The sequence below is a fragment of the Vipera berus genome, assembly GCF_964194415.1.
Source record: "Vipera berus genome assembly, chromosome: 5".
NCBI lineage: Eukaryota > Metazoa > Chordata > Lepidosauria > Squamata > Viperidae > Vipera > Vipera berus.
The window spans coordinates 34,038,639-34,055,153 of NC_138207.1; the positions used below are offsets into that span (position 1 = coordinate 34,038,639).

General features: G+C 37.8%; 1 protein-coding gene across 1 annotated transcript in view; it reads left to right on the forward strand.

Annotated features, from left to right (window-relative positions):
* The window catches only part of EPHA4 (EPH receptor A4), a gene marked incomplete at its 5' end in the record, with an annotated part of 180,299 nt that overhangs the window by 150,476 nt on the left and 13,308 nt on the right, over positions 1-16,515 (forward strand). The window contains 2 exons of the mRNA XM_081328820.1: positions 4,327-4,388; positions 5,193-5,399. Of these exons, the coding sequence (XP_081184946.1) occupies positions 4,327-4,388; positions 5,193-5,399 (269 nt within the window). The remainder of the gene's footprint in view (positions 1-4,326; positions 4,389-5,192; positions 5,400-16,515) is intronic.

Sequence of the window (16,515 nt, forward strand, 5' to 3'; positions counted from 1 at the left end):
AAAAGAACAGGAGGAAAACAGCAGAAGGGTTGTTTGTTTTTAGAAATTGTGGACAGTTTAAAAGTTCTCCATTACTTTTAAAGTGATATTGAGGAAGGAAGGAAGATAATCTCTGTCTGTCTGTCTGTCTGTCTGTCTGTCTGTCTGTCTGTCTCTCTGTCTCTCTCTCTCTCTATCATCTATCTATCTATCTATCTATCTATCTATCTATCTATCTATCTATCTATCTATCTATCTATCTATCTATCTATCTTTCCATATCAGACAAATGTGCTTAAATATATATTTCCCTTCTTTTCCCTGCTTTTAAGGCAGTTAATATTCAGCATATCAATGAGGTCTGCTCTCAGGAAGAATTAAGTACAAATCAACTGTCCTAATTTTCTGGCCAGAACTAAAATGCATCCGTGAAGCTTGTCTTAGCTAAAAAAATAAAATAAAATTATTGTTGTGAAAATCATAACTGAATTAAATTTATTTCAACAGCAAGAAAGTCAAACTAGAGAAATACAAACAATATAGTCATTTCTAAGCATCTTGTTCCCTCAAAAACCAATCTTGAGAGTAAGGTGATTAGACAAATAGATTGGGTGTGGCATGGTATATTATCAGTGGAAGGAAAACAATTAAAAATGTATGTGCAACTTCAAGAAGTTTTGTTGTTGTTGTTTCTGTGTTGTTACCAAGGTAACCTCTGAATTTAACCCGTTATTTCCTATTCAGCCAGTGGAATCCCTTCTATTCTCCTTCCTTTTTAAAGGCAGAAAGTTACCATCAGCAAATAAATATAATTCTATAAACCATTATGGTGAAGGGAAAGTTTTCAAAACTCCAATACTCAGTGTTACACAGCTTCCCCCAAATTATAATTTTGGAAATTTTCTTAAGATTGTACCTTTAGCAGGAAGTACATGACCAAAATGGCCCCTTTTTACTTGTTTATTCTAAGCCTGTAATATTAATATGCTTTCTAAGCAAGACATGTAAGTACATTTTTGAAAATATTGTCTTTGAAATCCAGTGTTTAACTTATATCCTGCTGATTCTTCTTTATAAAGCCTGCCTACTTCAAGAATTTCAAATGTACTTAAAAACATATAGTGATAAATTACTTCCAGTTTCAGCATTTTGAATAAGTTCTTAAATTTCTTTGTAGCAAATTCCTGGTGTTTATAAGAAACAGATCCCTAGATTCTGCAGTATTTTCAATTAAGATATAAACATTTTTAATGATTTTACAGTAATTTTTAATTAAAGAAGACATTTCTGTTTGCTCCATAGCATGTTTGCTATAGTGATTTTTATATCACCTTAATAAACCAGACAATCAACAGGGGAATCTTTATACTGAAACCCCACTGAGGCTTTTAACCTCCAAGCTGTTACAGCTGTAACAGTTATAAATGACTAGATAGTATTTGCATAATGTACTTGTCACTGCATTAAAATGATTTAAAATTCCCAACAGAAGGTTGTAGGCCAAAACAAGTGATTTTTGAAGCCTGATTTCCTAGGGTGCAAGCTTTTATGAATATATCTAGGTTTAAGTAAACAGACCCATATCGATTTTCTCTGTAGAATTATTAAGAGTTGGTTAATATATAGTGCATTTATGAATCCTGAAATTATAATATAGATTGTTAGAATATCTTTGATATTTGCGTGACTAAAATGATAGGAGAAGGAACAAGGTAGTATAGATGCACAATTAGTGTTAAGTTGAAATTTTAAATTGGTTACGTGATGTCAAACTGCTTCTCTTGGATTGGGAGTTGACTCCAAGAAACATGCTGCTAAATTTTAGTAGCATTCTGCAAATAAACTAAGATGTGACTTCCCTGGTTTATAATGGAAATAAACAGTAACATTTCTACTGGGGTTAACATAATTCTGTCTCCTTTCCCACATCCTCCCTATAAAACAAAATGGTGCCAGAAACTTTGGCTATACCTAATGTTTCATATTTACCATATTTACCAAATAAAGTTTGCAGACCAGGCTCCAATTCTTCATTGCTGTATTCTATGGATAAATAATGAGATTCTACAAAGATATTATATGGTTATCTATACCTAATAGATTATCATCATGTTTAATATACCAGGTAACAAAATACTATAAGACACATATGTGTTTTCAAATTCCTCCCTTGATATGTACTATATTCCTTGTCTTAGCTTTGATGCCTGCTATGTTTTTTGTATCACCTTTTTGAAATTTGTTAAGGAAGGAAGGATTCACAAAGGTTTCACTGAAATATTTGCCTTTTGAAAAAAAAATCTGTGATTATGTAGGACCAGTGTGGTATCTATTTTGTGAATATATAAATCTCCTAGCTATGTTTTGAGCATACTTTCTGCTTTCTCCGAAATTTTGGAATTTTGTTAACCTCTATAATCTATATCACATTTTGCATTAGACAATTAATTATTGCCTAGAGTTGAAATCAAACTGAACCAACCACTGGATTCCTTTAGTTCACCCATTTCCATGTAGGTTAAATCATATGTTGAAGTAGAAATCAAAGCTCAACAGAATTAGACAATAATTTCATGTCATCCATGTCTCTATTCTTATTCTTCTATTAGCTACCCTCTGTTTAGGTATAATAGAGCCAATAATTAATATATTCATCTGAAAAGTTATGATACTTTTTTAAGTTTATAAAATGTCTTTTAATTGAAGAAAATTAATTAAAATTCCTTTAAATATATTTGTTAGGTGACATTAGTCATATTGCAAAGAGTTTATGTCATGAATATATCTAGACTGGCACTAAGTAGATTCAATTTTCAGTGATGAATGTGAGGAGAGGTGAATGTTCACACATAAAGACAAATGACTTTGCTTAGCCTTTTTCTTTAAATAATTGAATTCCTAATCAGAATGTCTAAATTCATACTAATGTGTCTGTCTTTGATTTCTGTACATGGGGTGAAAAAGAGGTCTGTGCTTATGAAAATAAGATAGTTAAGGGTCATAGATGCCTGATTTGTAATTCATACAAAAATATTTCTTATAAACAAATTTTGAACAAGACCAGGAGATAGAATATTTTGGCAATGGCTGTGAATGTTTACATTCTGAAGAAACTGGCATTAAGCAGGTGTCCCTCACTAAAAATGAGATTGGTAAAAAAATCACCAGCTTATTAATGTTCTATAGCATATTGTTTTCTAATAAAAATATTTCTAAAGAGAGGCCATATTACAATTGCAACATGCTAGGACAACATACTGGGTGAAATATATGCTAATTAGAAATTATTATAGCAGTTTTTCAGTGTGAAAATGTTTTCCAGGATCCAATTTTCTCAGACAAATGTTTCAGCAGATTGTACTGGGGTCCTTCCTTCCTTCCTTCCTTCCTTCCTTCCTTCCTTCCTTCCTTCCTTCCCTTCCTTCCTTCCTTCCTTCCTTCCTTCCTTCCTTCCTTCCTTCCTTCCTTCTGAATTATATCCCATTTTGTGATCTATTCATGATACATTAAATCAAATTTAGTATTAAACAGTAAAGGTTACCTGTGTGCCTCCCTGGTCAATGCACTTAACTTTAGAAAGTCTATCTAAAAGAAGCAGAGACCTTCTATAAAAAATAGGTGTATGCAAATAGATCATCGAATGATTCTAAAAAGTTTGAATATGAATAAAAGATACTTTAGGAATTAAATAGTGTTTAGATAGTCTATAAATAAATACACCAATGGCTGGCATTGCATAATAATGAATTCAAAACATAATGGTTAGCATGGGGCATCACTTATGGACAACCCAAGGTTAGTTTTCAGCTTTGTATTAAATTTGGTCTTTTCTGGAGTAGAGTTTCTTGACTAATTTCTCCATGCCTTTTCAGGATAGAACAAATGGATAAAGTAAGATTAAAACATTAAAAATAAAATCATATGAATTAAAGAGAAAGAAAATTACTGTTGATGCCACACCTGGATCTTTGCTTTGATTTTGCTCAGCCAAATGCCTACAGACATACAAATTGTCTAGCAAATGATGCAATTATCTTTACATTACTCCAAGTGCAAATAGGCCTATTTGGTCTATTACTGCATCTCCATTTCTCTTTAGTGAGCAATTATGGATTCTTATACTCTCTGGAGATTATGATGTGTGCTGTAGTTAAAGACCTTGTCAGTGAGTTAGCTTAAGTGCTAATTTTCTGGCTGAAACTAACACTTTTACATTATTTGTTTTCTGGCTCATTCTATCTGAGGAAGTAGTTCTAGATTTTTTTAAAAAAGTAAAAATAAAGCCCTATCCATTGACCAAAATTGTCTGCATCTATGAACTATGTGTTCTCTATTTCCAACATCTAGGTAAACCTGTCATGATTATAACTGAGTACATGGAGAATGGTTCTTTGGATGCCTTTCTCAGGGTAGGTACTTGGTATATAATAAAACCTAAAGCGAAAAACACTTTAATATCTTTGTTTATCTATTGGGGTTTGTAGATGAAATAGAATTATGTTTGGAGATGCTTACCAGTGCATTTTCCCCTATTTCCATTGCTGGGAGGGTAAATGAACCATAAAATAAGCTCTAAATAATCCATGTTTACTCAGAAGCAGGTTTGATTAAAATGCTTATTAAAAGTCTCACATTGTTGTTGGTTAATTAAAATGGGAGCATTCCACATATCCCAGTAAGCTAGTGCAAAAAGCACAGGATTATATTTTGCCAGTTAATTATAAGGTTCAATGGCAAGAAAGAATGTAATGTAGTACAGTATGAGAGTTTTAAAAAAATGCATCACCTCTTGAGAACTGAGCAACAGGAGGTCCTGGTCCCAAGAGGAATACAGTCCTCAAGTGTAGAATATATTACTTTTCTCACCAGTAAAAGTTGTTTGAATACTCACTGCTGGATTTTTAGGAATTGTTGTCCCTTATCACCTCTCTTTTTAAATGAATTATCAACAAATTGAGCATGTTTAGTGTGATATTTTATGCTTTCCTATAAATAGCTTAAGGATCAGAGAGAACCAATTTGTTATCTAATGCCTGCTTGAATTCACTTGGTCAGTACAGACACTAGTGCAATTTCTCATAAAGACCTGTCTTTATTCACTTTTAAAATATAATTTTGATGGGTTCAGGGAGAATCCAAAAAGTTGGAAAAAGAACTTATAATTAATCACTAATGTATTCTTTTTATTTATCTTCCTTATTCCTTCCCTTCAGAAGAATGATGGCAGATTTACTGTAATCCAGTTGGTAGGAATGCTCCGAGGCATTGGTTCTGGAATGAAGTATTTGTCTGACATGAGCTATGTTCATCGGGATCTAGCTGCTCGAAACATACTAGTTAACAGTAACTTGGTCTGTAAAGTTTCTGATTTTGGTATGTCCCGTGTAGAAGATGATCCTGAAGCAGCCTATACGACTAGGGTAAGTTAAAACTTGTTCATCTCCACCTGCATCTCTATCTTGTCTGTCTGTCTATCTATCATATATGTCTTCCAACTCCATAAAGATGACAGATGGTATACTTGCAAAATAGGTAATATTATCTAAAGACATTCCAGCTTCATGTCATTAAAAAGACACCTGTAACTCTCCTTTCTTGGTCAATATTTATATAATATCCCTCCTTATTTGGATCTTGAAGAAAATACAGCTTTTATGCCTCTGCTAAAGAGGTTTGGTAGTTTATATTGTTTTAATTATTATCTTTGTTATGATTAAGAAGTGATTGATGATATTTTGATTACTATTCTATTTTAATGATTATATTGTTGTGTTGCTTGATATAAGTGGCTCAGAGATATTTGGAGCTGAGTAGCATCCAAACTATAGTAAATAAAAAAGCAAAGAAAAAATAAACTTGTATTTCCATATGCTTTTTGCTTATTTATGGAGATCAGTGACATTTCCATGAACATGAGTATGTTTACTTCTGGTGGAACAATACTCAATTTAGTGGCTTCATGAGTTTTTGCTGACTGCATAAAAAGTTTAATGAGGCAAAAATCACAGCTTATACAGCCGTATCCTGGTAATCATAAACATCCCTGAAGCTTATAGACATTAGGATAAAAGGTGGTGCAAGGTTTATCATGAAGAGGTATGATTTTTGTTAGATGTTTTGCTTTTAAATGCCAGCAGTTCTCCATCTGTTTTCCCAAGTACAGAGATTGTTAGAAAAATCTAGTTTGTGCTGTTTAATTCTCAGACTTCCCCTATAATGAACATGCAGTTCATTAAAAAGACTGGGAGGGGAGAGAAAATTGCAATCTGCCTTTTGAGTATTTTAATGCTGTCCAGCCCTGTAATTTCCCACTAACAAGGGCAGTGAGGTTTTGAGCCAAGACAGATTTCTAGAGAGCTGTGTTCAAACAGAAGGTCAGGAGGAAATGATTGAAAAGCTTTTCTTTCAATTCAGTGATGCAAATATAGTGAAGTGTTTTTGCTTCCAATGGAACATCAAAAATATATATAATTTGCATCACAGTACATTGTCTTGTTTTGATATCACCATTCAGGACAGTTTGGATAAGTTCCACAGTTGAGTAACCAGAATTAATTTCAAATTGTTAGGTTTTTTTTAAAAAAAATGTCACTAATACAAGCCAAGATAACCATATGGGTTATAGGGATGAAAAGTATTTTTCATTACCATAATAAATGAAAAAGAAAGCTATAACTTGGCTACCATCCAAAGTATCAAATACCATGAGTGTAAGAAATCAGCTCATTTGCTTGTGTCTTTCTCATAATTTCAATGAGCAGCTGCCAACATTAAAGTGCAAGACTGTTCCAATCACCAGTCATTGAATGTTTTCAATTCAGTTCCAGGAGTTGGTGCAGGTGATACTAAAAATGAAATGCCACATAGACACAGATATATCCCAGACACAAGAACATGTATTTTAAGTGAATTAAACAAAAAAAGAGAGCATATGACAGTTTTACAGCTATAGTTTTTCAGCTATAGTTATATGGATATTCCCAGAAAGCTTTTTTTTAAAAAAAGGAATATCATGAGAAATTCAATAAAGTAGAGCATCATACTTACTTTAAAGGATTATTCTAGACCCACAAAGACCTATCAATATTTTCTGAAAATAAAAGAGATTGGTTGCTTTAACCAAATACTTTGTGTATTTGTGTGTCTGTGGGCTAGAGGAACTGGTATGGTGACTACTTATAATAATTAAACAGCATCATGTGACAGGTTTTCTATGTTACAAAAGTGTTCTGGGAGGATTTCTTTATTTATATCCTCCTTTTATTATTTTTATACATAGTTCAAGTTCATCACACCTAATACTCTTATTTTCCTACAGCAATTTTGTGGAATGGGCTGGGCTACACTGAGGGACAGTGATTGGCCCAAAGTCACCCAGCTAACTTTTATGCCTAAGTCAGGACTAGAATTCACAGTGTCCTGGTTTCTAGCCTGGTGCCTTAAGCACTTGATCAGACTGGCTCTCTAATTTTTATAGATTTATAAAATCATACATAGCTTGGAAATATATATAGAGAGCAGGTTTTTCTCTTCTCTCATTTAATAATACCTAAAATGAACTACTTTACAATGCATTGGTAAGGCCACACCTGGAATACTGCATCCAGTTTTGGTCACCACGATGTAAAAAAGAAGTTGAGATTCTAGAAAGAGTACAGAGAAGAGCAACAAAGATGATTAGGAAACTGGAGGCTAAAACATATAAGGAACGGCTGCTGGAATTGGGCATGTCTAGCTTAATGAAGAGAAAGATGAGGGGGGACATGATAGCAGTGTTCCAATATCTCAGGGGCTGCCACAAAGAAGAGGGAGTCAAGCTATTCTCCAAAGCGCCTGAAGGCAGGAGAAGAAGCAATGGATGGAAACTAATCAAGGAGAGAAGCAACCTAGAACTAAGGAGAAACTTCCTGACAGTTAGAACAATTAATCCATGGAGCAACCTGCCTCCAGAAGTGGTGAATTCTCCAACACTGGAAGTTTTTAAGAAGAGACTGGACAGCCATTTGTCTGAAATGGTATAGGGTTTCCTGCCTGAGCAGGGGGTTGGGCTAGATGTCCTTCAAGGTCCCTTCCAACTTTATTATTATTATTAAAATAAAATGTGGGAGAAATCAGAGGCAAATAGTTAAATTTGTAATATCAGACAAAATGGTCACCAATTTTGATTATTTTAAAAGGGACTCAGCAAATTCTTAGAGCACAGAACAGTGGGTGGTTCTTTGTCTTGACTACTGTAGATTATTTCTGGAATCTAAGGCAGTAAGTTTAAAAACAGGTGTTAAGGAGCAGCAATGGAAGAGAATTAACCCCTTCATGCCCCATTCATCTGTCTGATGTGCTTGACAGATTATTGGACTAGATATGCTCTTGACCAGATCCAGTAAGGTTCTTCTTGTATTGGTATGTTCTTAAATTGCAAGTAATGTTAAGGTTGGTAAGGCAAACTTTTACCTTCCTGAAAACATGGCATGTTTTCCAGTTTCATTAAATACATAAATCTAGTTTAATAATGTTTTCCATCACTTTCTTGGGATAGAAGCTAAGCCAGGACCTCACCGTCAGTTCTTATAGTCTTACAATGGTTTTCTTCTAATCTGCTTGTGTGGCAGGCACAGGAAATACCATTGTATTTTACTTCCCATATCATTTTAACATAGAGCTTAATGCTCGAGTTTGTGATTAAAATTAGATAGTGACCTGAGCTGTTTGTTTCTTTGTCAATTGTATTTTACTCTGATAAATATAGACTGTTGTTTAATTGGCTTTGGGCCATTATTCCATTTTTTTCATGTCTTGATTATAACAGTTCCATATATCTACAGTTCCTTATTGTTTAAAGGGGGAAGTATTTATTTATTTATTTTTATTTTCTTAGATTTATATACCGCCCTTTCCCGAAGGACTCAGGGCAGTTTACAGGGTATTTAAAACAAGAAATACAAAAGTTAAAAACAATTAAAAAAAATACATCAATCCCTGAAAAAAAAGTAAAAACCCCAATTAAAATTAAAATTCTCAGCCTGGACCAGAGAGCTCGAAGAGCCAGGTCTTCAGGTCCCGGCGGAATGAACGAAGGTCGGGGGCAGTCCTGAGCTCCACGGGCAGCTGGTTCCAGAGGGCAGGTGCACCCACTGAGAAGGCTCTCCCTCTGGGTGTTATCCGCCGGCAATCTTTTACCGGCGGCACCCTGAGCAAACCCTCCCTGTGGGAGCGCACTGGATGAAGGGAACTTGATGCTTGCAGCAGGTGTTCCCTCAGATATCCCGGACCCAAGCCATTTAGGGCTTTATAGGTCATCATCAGCACCTTGAATCTCACTCGGAGGGTAACTGGGAGCCAATGCAGCTCGCAAAGTAGAGGTGTTACATGGGAGTATCGGGAAACCCCCATCACAACTCGCACGGCCGCATTCTGCACCAGCTGAAGCCTCCGAGTGGTCCTCAAGGACAGCCCCATGTAGAGAGCGTTGCAGTAGTCTAAACAGGAGGTCACGAGCGCATGAGTGACTGTGCGTAGGGCATCTTGGTCCAGGTAGGGTCGCAACTGGCGCACCAGGTGAACCTGGGCAAAAGCCCCCCCTGGTCACGGCTCCTATATGGTCTTCAAAATTGAGCCGGGAGTCAAGGAGGATGCCCAAGTTGCAAGCATAAAGCATTGTGAAAATCATCCCAGGATTTATAGCAAGTTAGATAAAACAAACTGGGTTTGATTTTGATAACAGTTGTTATAATATAACTTAATGTGTTATTCATAAAAATCAAACTTATGGGAAAGTAATGGCAAAGTTAGGTCTCGAGAAAGGAGCTGATGCTGTGATAGAAAAGGTATCCAATGAATTGACTGGCTCCTGGCAATACCTCTATAGATAAGGAAAGGGCCTGGATTGCCCACAAGTGCTCCACACAGAGGTTTCCCATGAAGTAAGACTGTTTTAGAGCTGTGTGAGCTGGGGGAAAGACATCTCACCTAAACCACCGTTCAGTGCCTTTAAATGGATATTGGGTTTATATACTTCCTCTCTTAATCACCTTAGCATGTTGCTTGCTAATGGTTTTTTTGGATGTTAACAATCTTCAGAAGGGCAATTTTCATTACACGAACTGAATTTCCTTCTATATATAATGAAATACATTTTTATAAGGATTGTAAGATAAAGATTGAAAGGGACACGGTGGCTCAGTGGGTTAGGACACTGAGCTTGTCGATCAGAAGGTCGGCAGTTTGGCGGGTCGAATCCCGAGTGCCGTGTAGCAGAGTGAGCACCTGTTACTCGTCCCAGATTCTGCCAACCTAGCAGTTCGAAAGCACGTAAAAATGCAAGTAGAAAAATAGGGACCGCTACGGTGGGAAGGTAACAGCGTTCCGTGCGCCTTTGGCGTCTAGTCATGCCGGCCACATGACCACGGAGACGTCCTCGGACAAGCGCTGGCTCTTCGGCTTTGAAATGGAGATGAGCACCGGCCCCTAGAGTCGGAAATGACTAGCACGCATGTGCGGGGGAACCTTTACCTTTACCTAAGATAAAGATTGTAAAAAGAATTTTAATTTTTAACTTATTTTTGAATAAAAGCAAGAGTGACTAGAATGTTGATTTTGAAAAGTTATAAACAGAAGCCCTATCGACTTGAAATAATATTTCCTGTCAGTTGTTTAAAATTTTACAAAAAATATATAGGAAAATATTGAAAATAATTCTAAGAAATCTTGATTGGAATGTAGATTTGTAGATTTTATGTAAATATATGGGCCAAAATTATTTCACTTGGAAGAATTCAAGAAAATTTGGGAACAATCTGCTCTTTAAGATTATCTGCTACTGTAATGTATTGGGCTTGCTTTGTTAAGGGAACACCACATGGTAATTGCTGGAAGGCTGTTTGAGCAGGGAAGCTAGCTAACGGCTCCCAGCTCCTCAGACAACCCATCTCCAGCACTGCTATTGGTTGTCCCTAGGGCGGCGATAGGTTGCTTCAAACCTATTGGCTGCCGCCTGGGGGCCAGGGTATAAATTGCTGCATCTGCAGCCCTGTTCTCCAGTTCAGATCCTGCAAGCAATAAGCCATGATCTTCGCTGAACTCACTTGCCTCGTCTTCATTCCTGCGCAATGAACCCAGTACACAACAGCTACTATGAAAATTGATTTAAAAGAGGTTACAGAAAAGAAACAGGCTTTAATGGACAAAATATTGACTGAACTAATTTGTATGTGGATCTGAAACTGGATTTAAAAATGCCAGACTACGGAAATGCTATGCAAAATGATGCTACTCTGGATTTACAAATGAAGCTGGCTAAACTTTTAATAATAATAAAACAATAATAAAAAGGAACATACAAATAATGAAGTCAGAAGAATGACTTGGGTAGCTTTCTTATCTTGGATTTACAAAAGAGCTCCTACTGAATGAGTTTCTGAGAGAAAATGATAAGAAATCAACTTGTGGGACATTGTCCAAAAGATTTTTTTCCCCTCAAAAAGCAACTGGACTTTCTTGGGGTTTTTTTTCTTTGAAAAATGTTTTGCTTCTCGTCAAAGAAGCTTCTTGGATAAGAAGCAAAAAGTTTTCAAAAGAAAACAAAAACCAAGTCAAGTTGCCTTTTGAGAAAGAAGAAAAAAGCACCTTTGGGAAAACCATGACCTGGATGATTGACACTCTCCATAGTCTTGTGGGACTTTGTTTTAATGGATTAAAGATCAAGCTTTTAAAAGTAGATTTAAGAAGCAATATAAGTAGACTTATTTCATCAAGATTAAAATATATATTCTATTCCTATAGCTCCTAATGGACTTTTGCTGATTCAGACTGAATGATGAAATTATATAATTTATCGATTGATAAGAGATGAATTATGGGAAGTACAAATACTTTATTAAAATATCAGAAAAGGTCATAAATTCCTGAAGTTGTTGGTACTTATTTGGAGGAAGAAGAAGTCATTTTTGTAAATATTTTTTTTTATTTTTCTCTTCACTTTTTCTTCTTTATATTCTTCTTAGTTTGCATAAATATTTATATCTTTACGTTCATAAACTTTAATAAAAATATAAAAATATGTTCTTCATAAAAATCATTTACATGTGCCATATTGTACCAGATGAGCTTTTAAAAAAGAAAAGTGATTCTAATGTCTTTTTCTAAAGCAAATAAAATAGCTATTTATGGTCATGTTTATTCTAGAGAAGCAAAAGCAAATAGTAAGAGTGGTACTGTTTACAGCCATTATTCTTCCCACATTTGGTGATAAGAAGGCATACATTAGAATTGTAACAGCAACATGCTTTATTCAGTTTTAGAACAGTATACATGTTTTGAAGCATTCCAAAGTGGTAGTTCTGAACTGATTTGTTGACTGTGATCAGGCCATCCAGTTGCTTGATAAATGTCTCTATGACTCCAGTGCATGTAAAACAAGCCTGGCAGTAACAGCAGACAAGAAAGATTACAGTAGCAGAACTTCTGCTAGCAACCATGCTAGCAATGATAGGATCAGTGCTTTTTTTGTAAAAGAAAAAGCTGCCGGAACTCACACATGTCAAACAACCCACCTTGCCTACCCTACAAGGTTCCATCCAAAAAAGGTGCCGGAACTCCGTTCTGAGCGTTCTATGAGAAAAAAAGCCCTGGATAGGATTGAAATGCTAATCTTACAAAACCATGTTTTGCTAGTTTATTATATTAATGTACTGATAGAAGAGAATATTTGTACCTCAGGGTTGAACTGTGGGGTCCTTGATCCTCTCTGAGCTTGGTTGTTTTCTTGCAGGCCTTTCATTACTAAACTAGGTAACTGCTAGCACTCTAGCACTGATGATATTGCCTAGTTTCATAATGAAATGTCTGAAAGAAAACAATTCAGGTTCAGAGATCTTGGAGCACACAGTCCATTAATGAAGCTATAAGCGGAGAAATCAATACATTTTTGTGTGTGCACACACCCACACACAGATATATACATATACATGGTGCAATATAATACCAATACTAGTAACAAAAAATAAAAGCCCAAACTCTATTACAATATAACACATAAGACCATTTCATGATTTTGCGTCCCTGCCAGCAAAGAACAACACAAACAAACAACAACAGTAGAAATCAAAAACATAAAAACTGAATTTTGCTTAAAAGAAGCAAACAGTTTTATTTATTTATTTATTTATTTTATTCCATTTATATACCGCCCTTTCCCTGAGGACTCAGGGCGGTTTACAGGGAGTTAAAAAACCAGCAATACAAAAGTTAAAACCCATTTAAAAAAGATTAAACTAACCCTGTGCATTTAAAACCCCGATTAAAATAAATTATTCCTCAGCCTGGGCCCGAGAGCTCAAAGAGCCAGGTCTTCAGGCCCCGGCAGAATGACCAGAGGTCGGGGGCAGTCCTCAGCTCCACTGGCAGCTGGTTCCAGAGGGCAGGCGCCCCCACTGAGAAGGCCCTATCCCTGGGTGTCACCCGCCGGCAATCTCTTACCGGTGGGACCCTGAGCAGACCCTCCCTGTGGGAGCGCACTGGGCGAAGGGCATTTGATGCCGGCAGTAGGTGTTCCCTCAAATACCCCGGACCCAGGCCATGTAGGGCTTTATAGGTGATAACCAGCACCTTGAATTTCACCCGGAGGGCAACCGGAAGCCAATGCAGCTCGCGGAGTAGAGGTGTTACATGGGAGTATCGGGAGACCCCCATTACAACTCGCGCGGCCGCATTCTGCACCAGTTGAAGCCTCCGAGTGGTCTTCAAGGGCAGCCCCATGTAGAGAGCGTTACAGTAGTCCAAACGGGAGGTCACGAGCGCATGAGTAACTGTGCGTAGGGCGTCTCGGTCCAGATAGGGACGCAACTGGCGCACCAGGCGAACCTGTGCAAAAGGTCACGGCTCCTATGTGGTCTTCAAAATTGAGTCGTGAATCCAGGAGGACGCCCAAGTTGCGAGCCCTATCAACGGGGGGGTAACACCTCACCCCCCATCGTTAGAGGTGGAATAGTCTGGTTAGCCCGAGATGCCGATATGCACAGCCACTCAGTCTTGGCGGGATTGAGACGAAGCCTGTTTCTCCCCATCCAGACCTGAACCGCCTCCAGGCACCGGGACATCACGGCGAGGGCATCACTGGGTTGGTTCGGGGTGGAAAGAAAAAGTTTGGTATCATCAGCGTACTGATGATACCCCACCCCGAAACCACGAATGATCTCGCCCAGCGGCTTCATATAGATGTTGAACAGGAGAGGCGAGAGAACCGACCCCCGAGGGACTCCACAAATGAGAGACCTCGGGGCGGATCTCTGCCCTCCCGTCAACACCGACTGCGAGCGGCCCTGGAGGTAGGAGGAGAACCACCGTAAAACGGTGCCTCCCACTCCCAACCCCCTGAGACGCCGCAGCAGGATACCATGGTCGATGGTATCGAAAGCCGCTGAGAGATCTAATAGGACCAGGACAGAGGAGCAACCCCTGTCCCTTGCCCTCCAGAGATCATTCACCAGCGCGACCAATGCCGTCTCCGTGCTGTGTCCGGGTCTGAAACCCGATTGGTACGGGTCCAGATAATCAGTTTCCTCCAGGAACAGAGGAAGCTGATGCGCCACCACACGCTCAACAACCTTCGCCAAAAAGCGAAGGTTGGAGACTGGATGATAGTTATTTAAAACAGCTGGGTCCAAAGCAGGCTTCTTGAGGAGGGGTCTCACCACCGCCTCCTTCAAGGCGGCAGGGAAGACACCCTCCTTCAAAGAAGCAGTTATTACTGCATGGAACCAGCCTCGTGTTCCCTCCCGAGCTGCATAAGCTAGCCAGGAGGGGCACGGATCCAACAAACAGGTGGTGGTGCTCAGTCTCCCCATGATCCTGTCCACATCATCAGGGGAAACAGGGTCGAACTCAGTCCAGATAATGTGCTCAAGACCGCCCGATTCCTCCACATCAGACTCTGCCCAGTCAGAGTCCAGACCGGTCCGGATCTGAGCGATTTTGTCCGCCAGATGATGACTAAACTCCTCGGCTCGTCCCCGCAAGGGATCCTCCCTCACCTCCTGGTTAAGGAGGGAGCGAGTCACCCTAAACAGGGCGGCCGGGCGATTATCTACGGACGCGATAAGGGCGGCAAAGTAGTTAGACTTCGCCGTCCTTATCGCCGCAAGATAAGACCTTATAAAGGTTCTTAGCTGCAATCGGTCGGATTCGGATCGGCTGGACCTCCAACCGCTCTCTAGACCTCGTCTCTGACGCTTCATCTCCCGGAGCTCCACAGAGAACCATGGGGCCCAACGGGATCTGTGCCGGGTCAGAGGTCGCATGGGTACAACGCAGTCAAGTGCCCTGGCGGCAGCCATTTCCCAGGCCTCCACCAGAGCATCGACTGGGCTGTGGGTAAGGACTGATTATAATTAAAAGCCCAACATAAGCTCCTAGGCTTTCCTTTCCTTAGCAGGACCCTGAAAACCTACTCCAACCACTGAAATGTTTACAGGTAGTCCTCGACTTATAACAGTTCATTTAGTGATCATTGAAAGTGACTTATGACTGTTTCTCACACTTAACGACTGTTGCAGTATCTTTATGATCATGTGATCAAAATTCAGAAACTTGTCAACACTCATATATATGAGGGTCATGTGATCTTTTGCAACCTTCTAACAAGCAAAGTCAGTGGGGAAGCCAGATTCATTTAACAACCATGTCACTAACTTAACCACCGCAGTGATTCACTTAACAACTGTGGCAAGAAAGGTCATAAAATAGGGCAAAATTCACTTAACTTTACAATTCACTTAGCAACAGCAATTTTGGGCTCAATTGTGAGTATAGGTTGAGAGCTACCTATATTATAACTTTCTTTTCTTTTTTTCCATATATTTTATTGATTTTTTAAAACATAAATCACTTAATAGTTGGTAAATAGTATGTTTGCTGGGTTTACATTTTTAAAGAAAAATCATTAACAATTGGTTTCTATAATCCATAATCCACATAGTACATTAAGCTGATTTCCCATTTTCCCCAAATTATCTTTGCAAACCTTGAAATAATACAGTTCTTTTTATTTTGATAAATAACAGTTACATATATGATTTTTCACCAATATTCCTAGAAATAATGATCACATCAATATAATATTTCTTTTCTATCTAATCATTCTGGTTGCCTCATCTTATATCCTGCTGCAGTCCTTATTTAGATTTGTTTCTCTCGTAAAGTTCAAAGTATTCTTGCTGATTAAGATTTTCTCAATAGATAATTACATTTAAAGATTTAAATCCATTTTTCCCATATAAACCATATCAACACACTTACATTTCTTAAAGAATAGGTTAAAAACAGTAAAGAAAAGGAAAAGAGAGCAAGAATTAAAAAAAACATAAAAAGTAAAATACTTAAAATATATATTCCTCCTAAGCTAATATATATTCATTCCCCAAATTTCTTATTCTTTTTAACCATGATTAAAAATATATTTAATCTTTAAATATTCCATTTAATGTGCCTAGTCATCTAATCCTTTAACTCTTGTTCAAAACATTTTTTGTTATACATTATAAT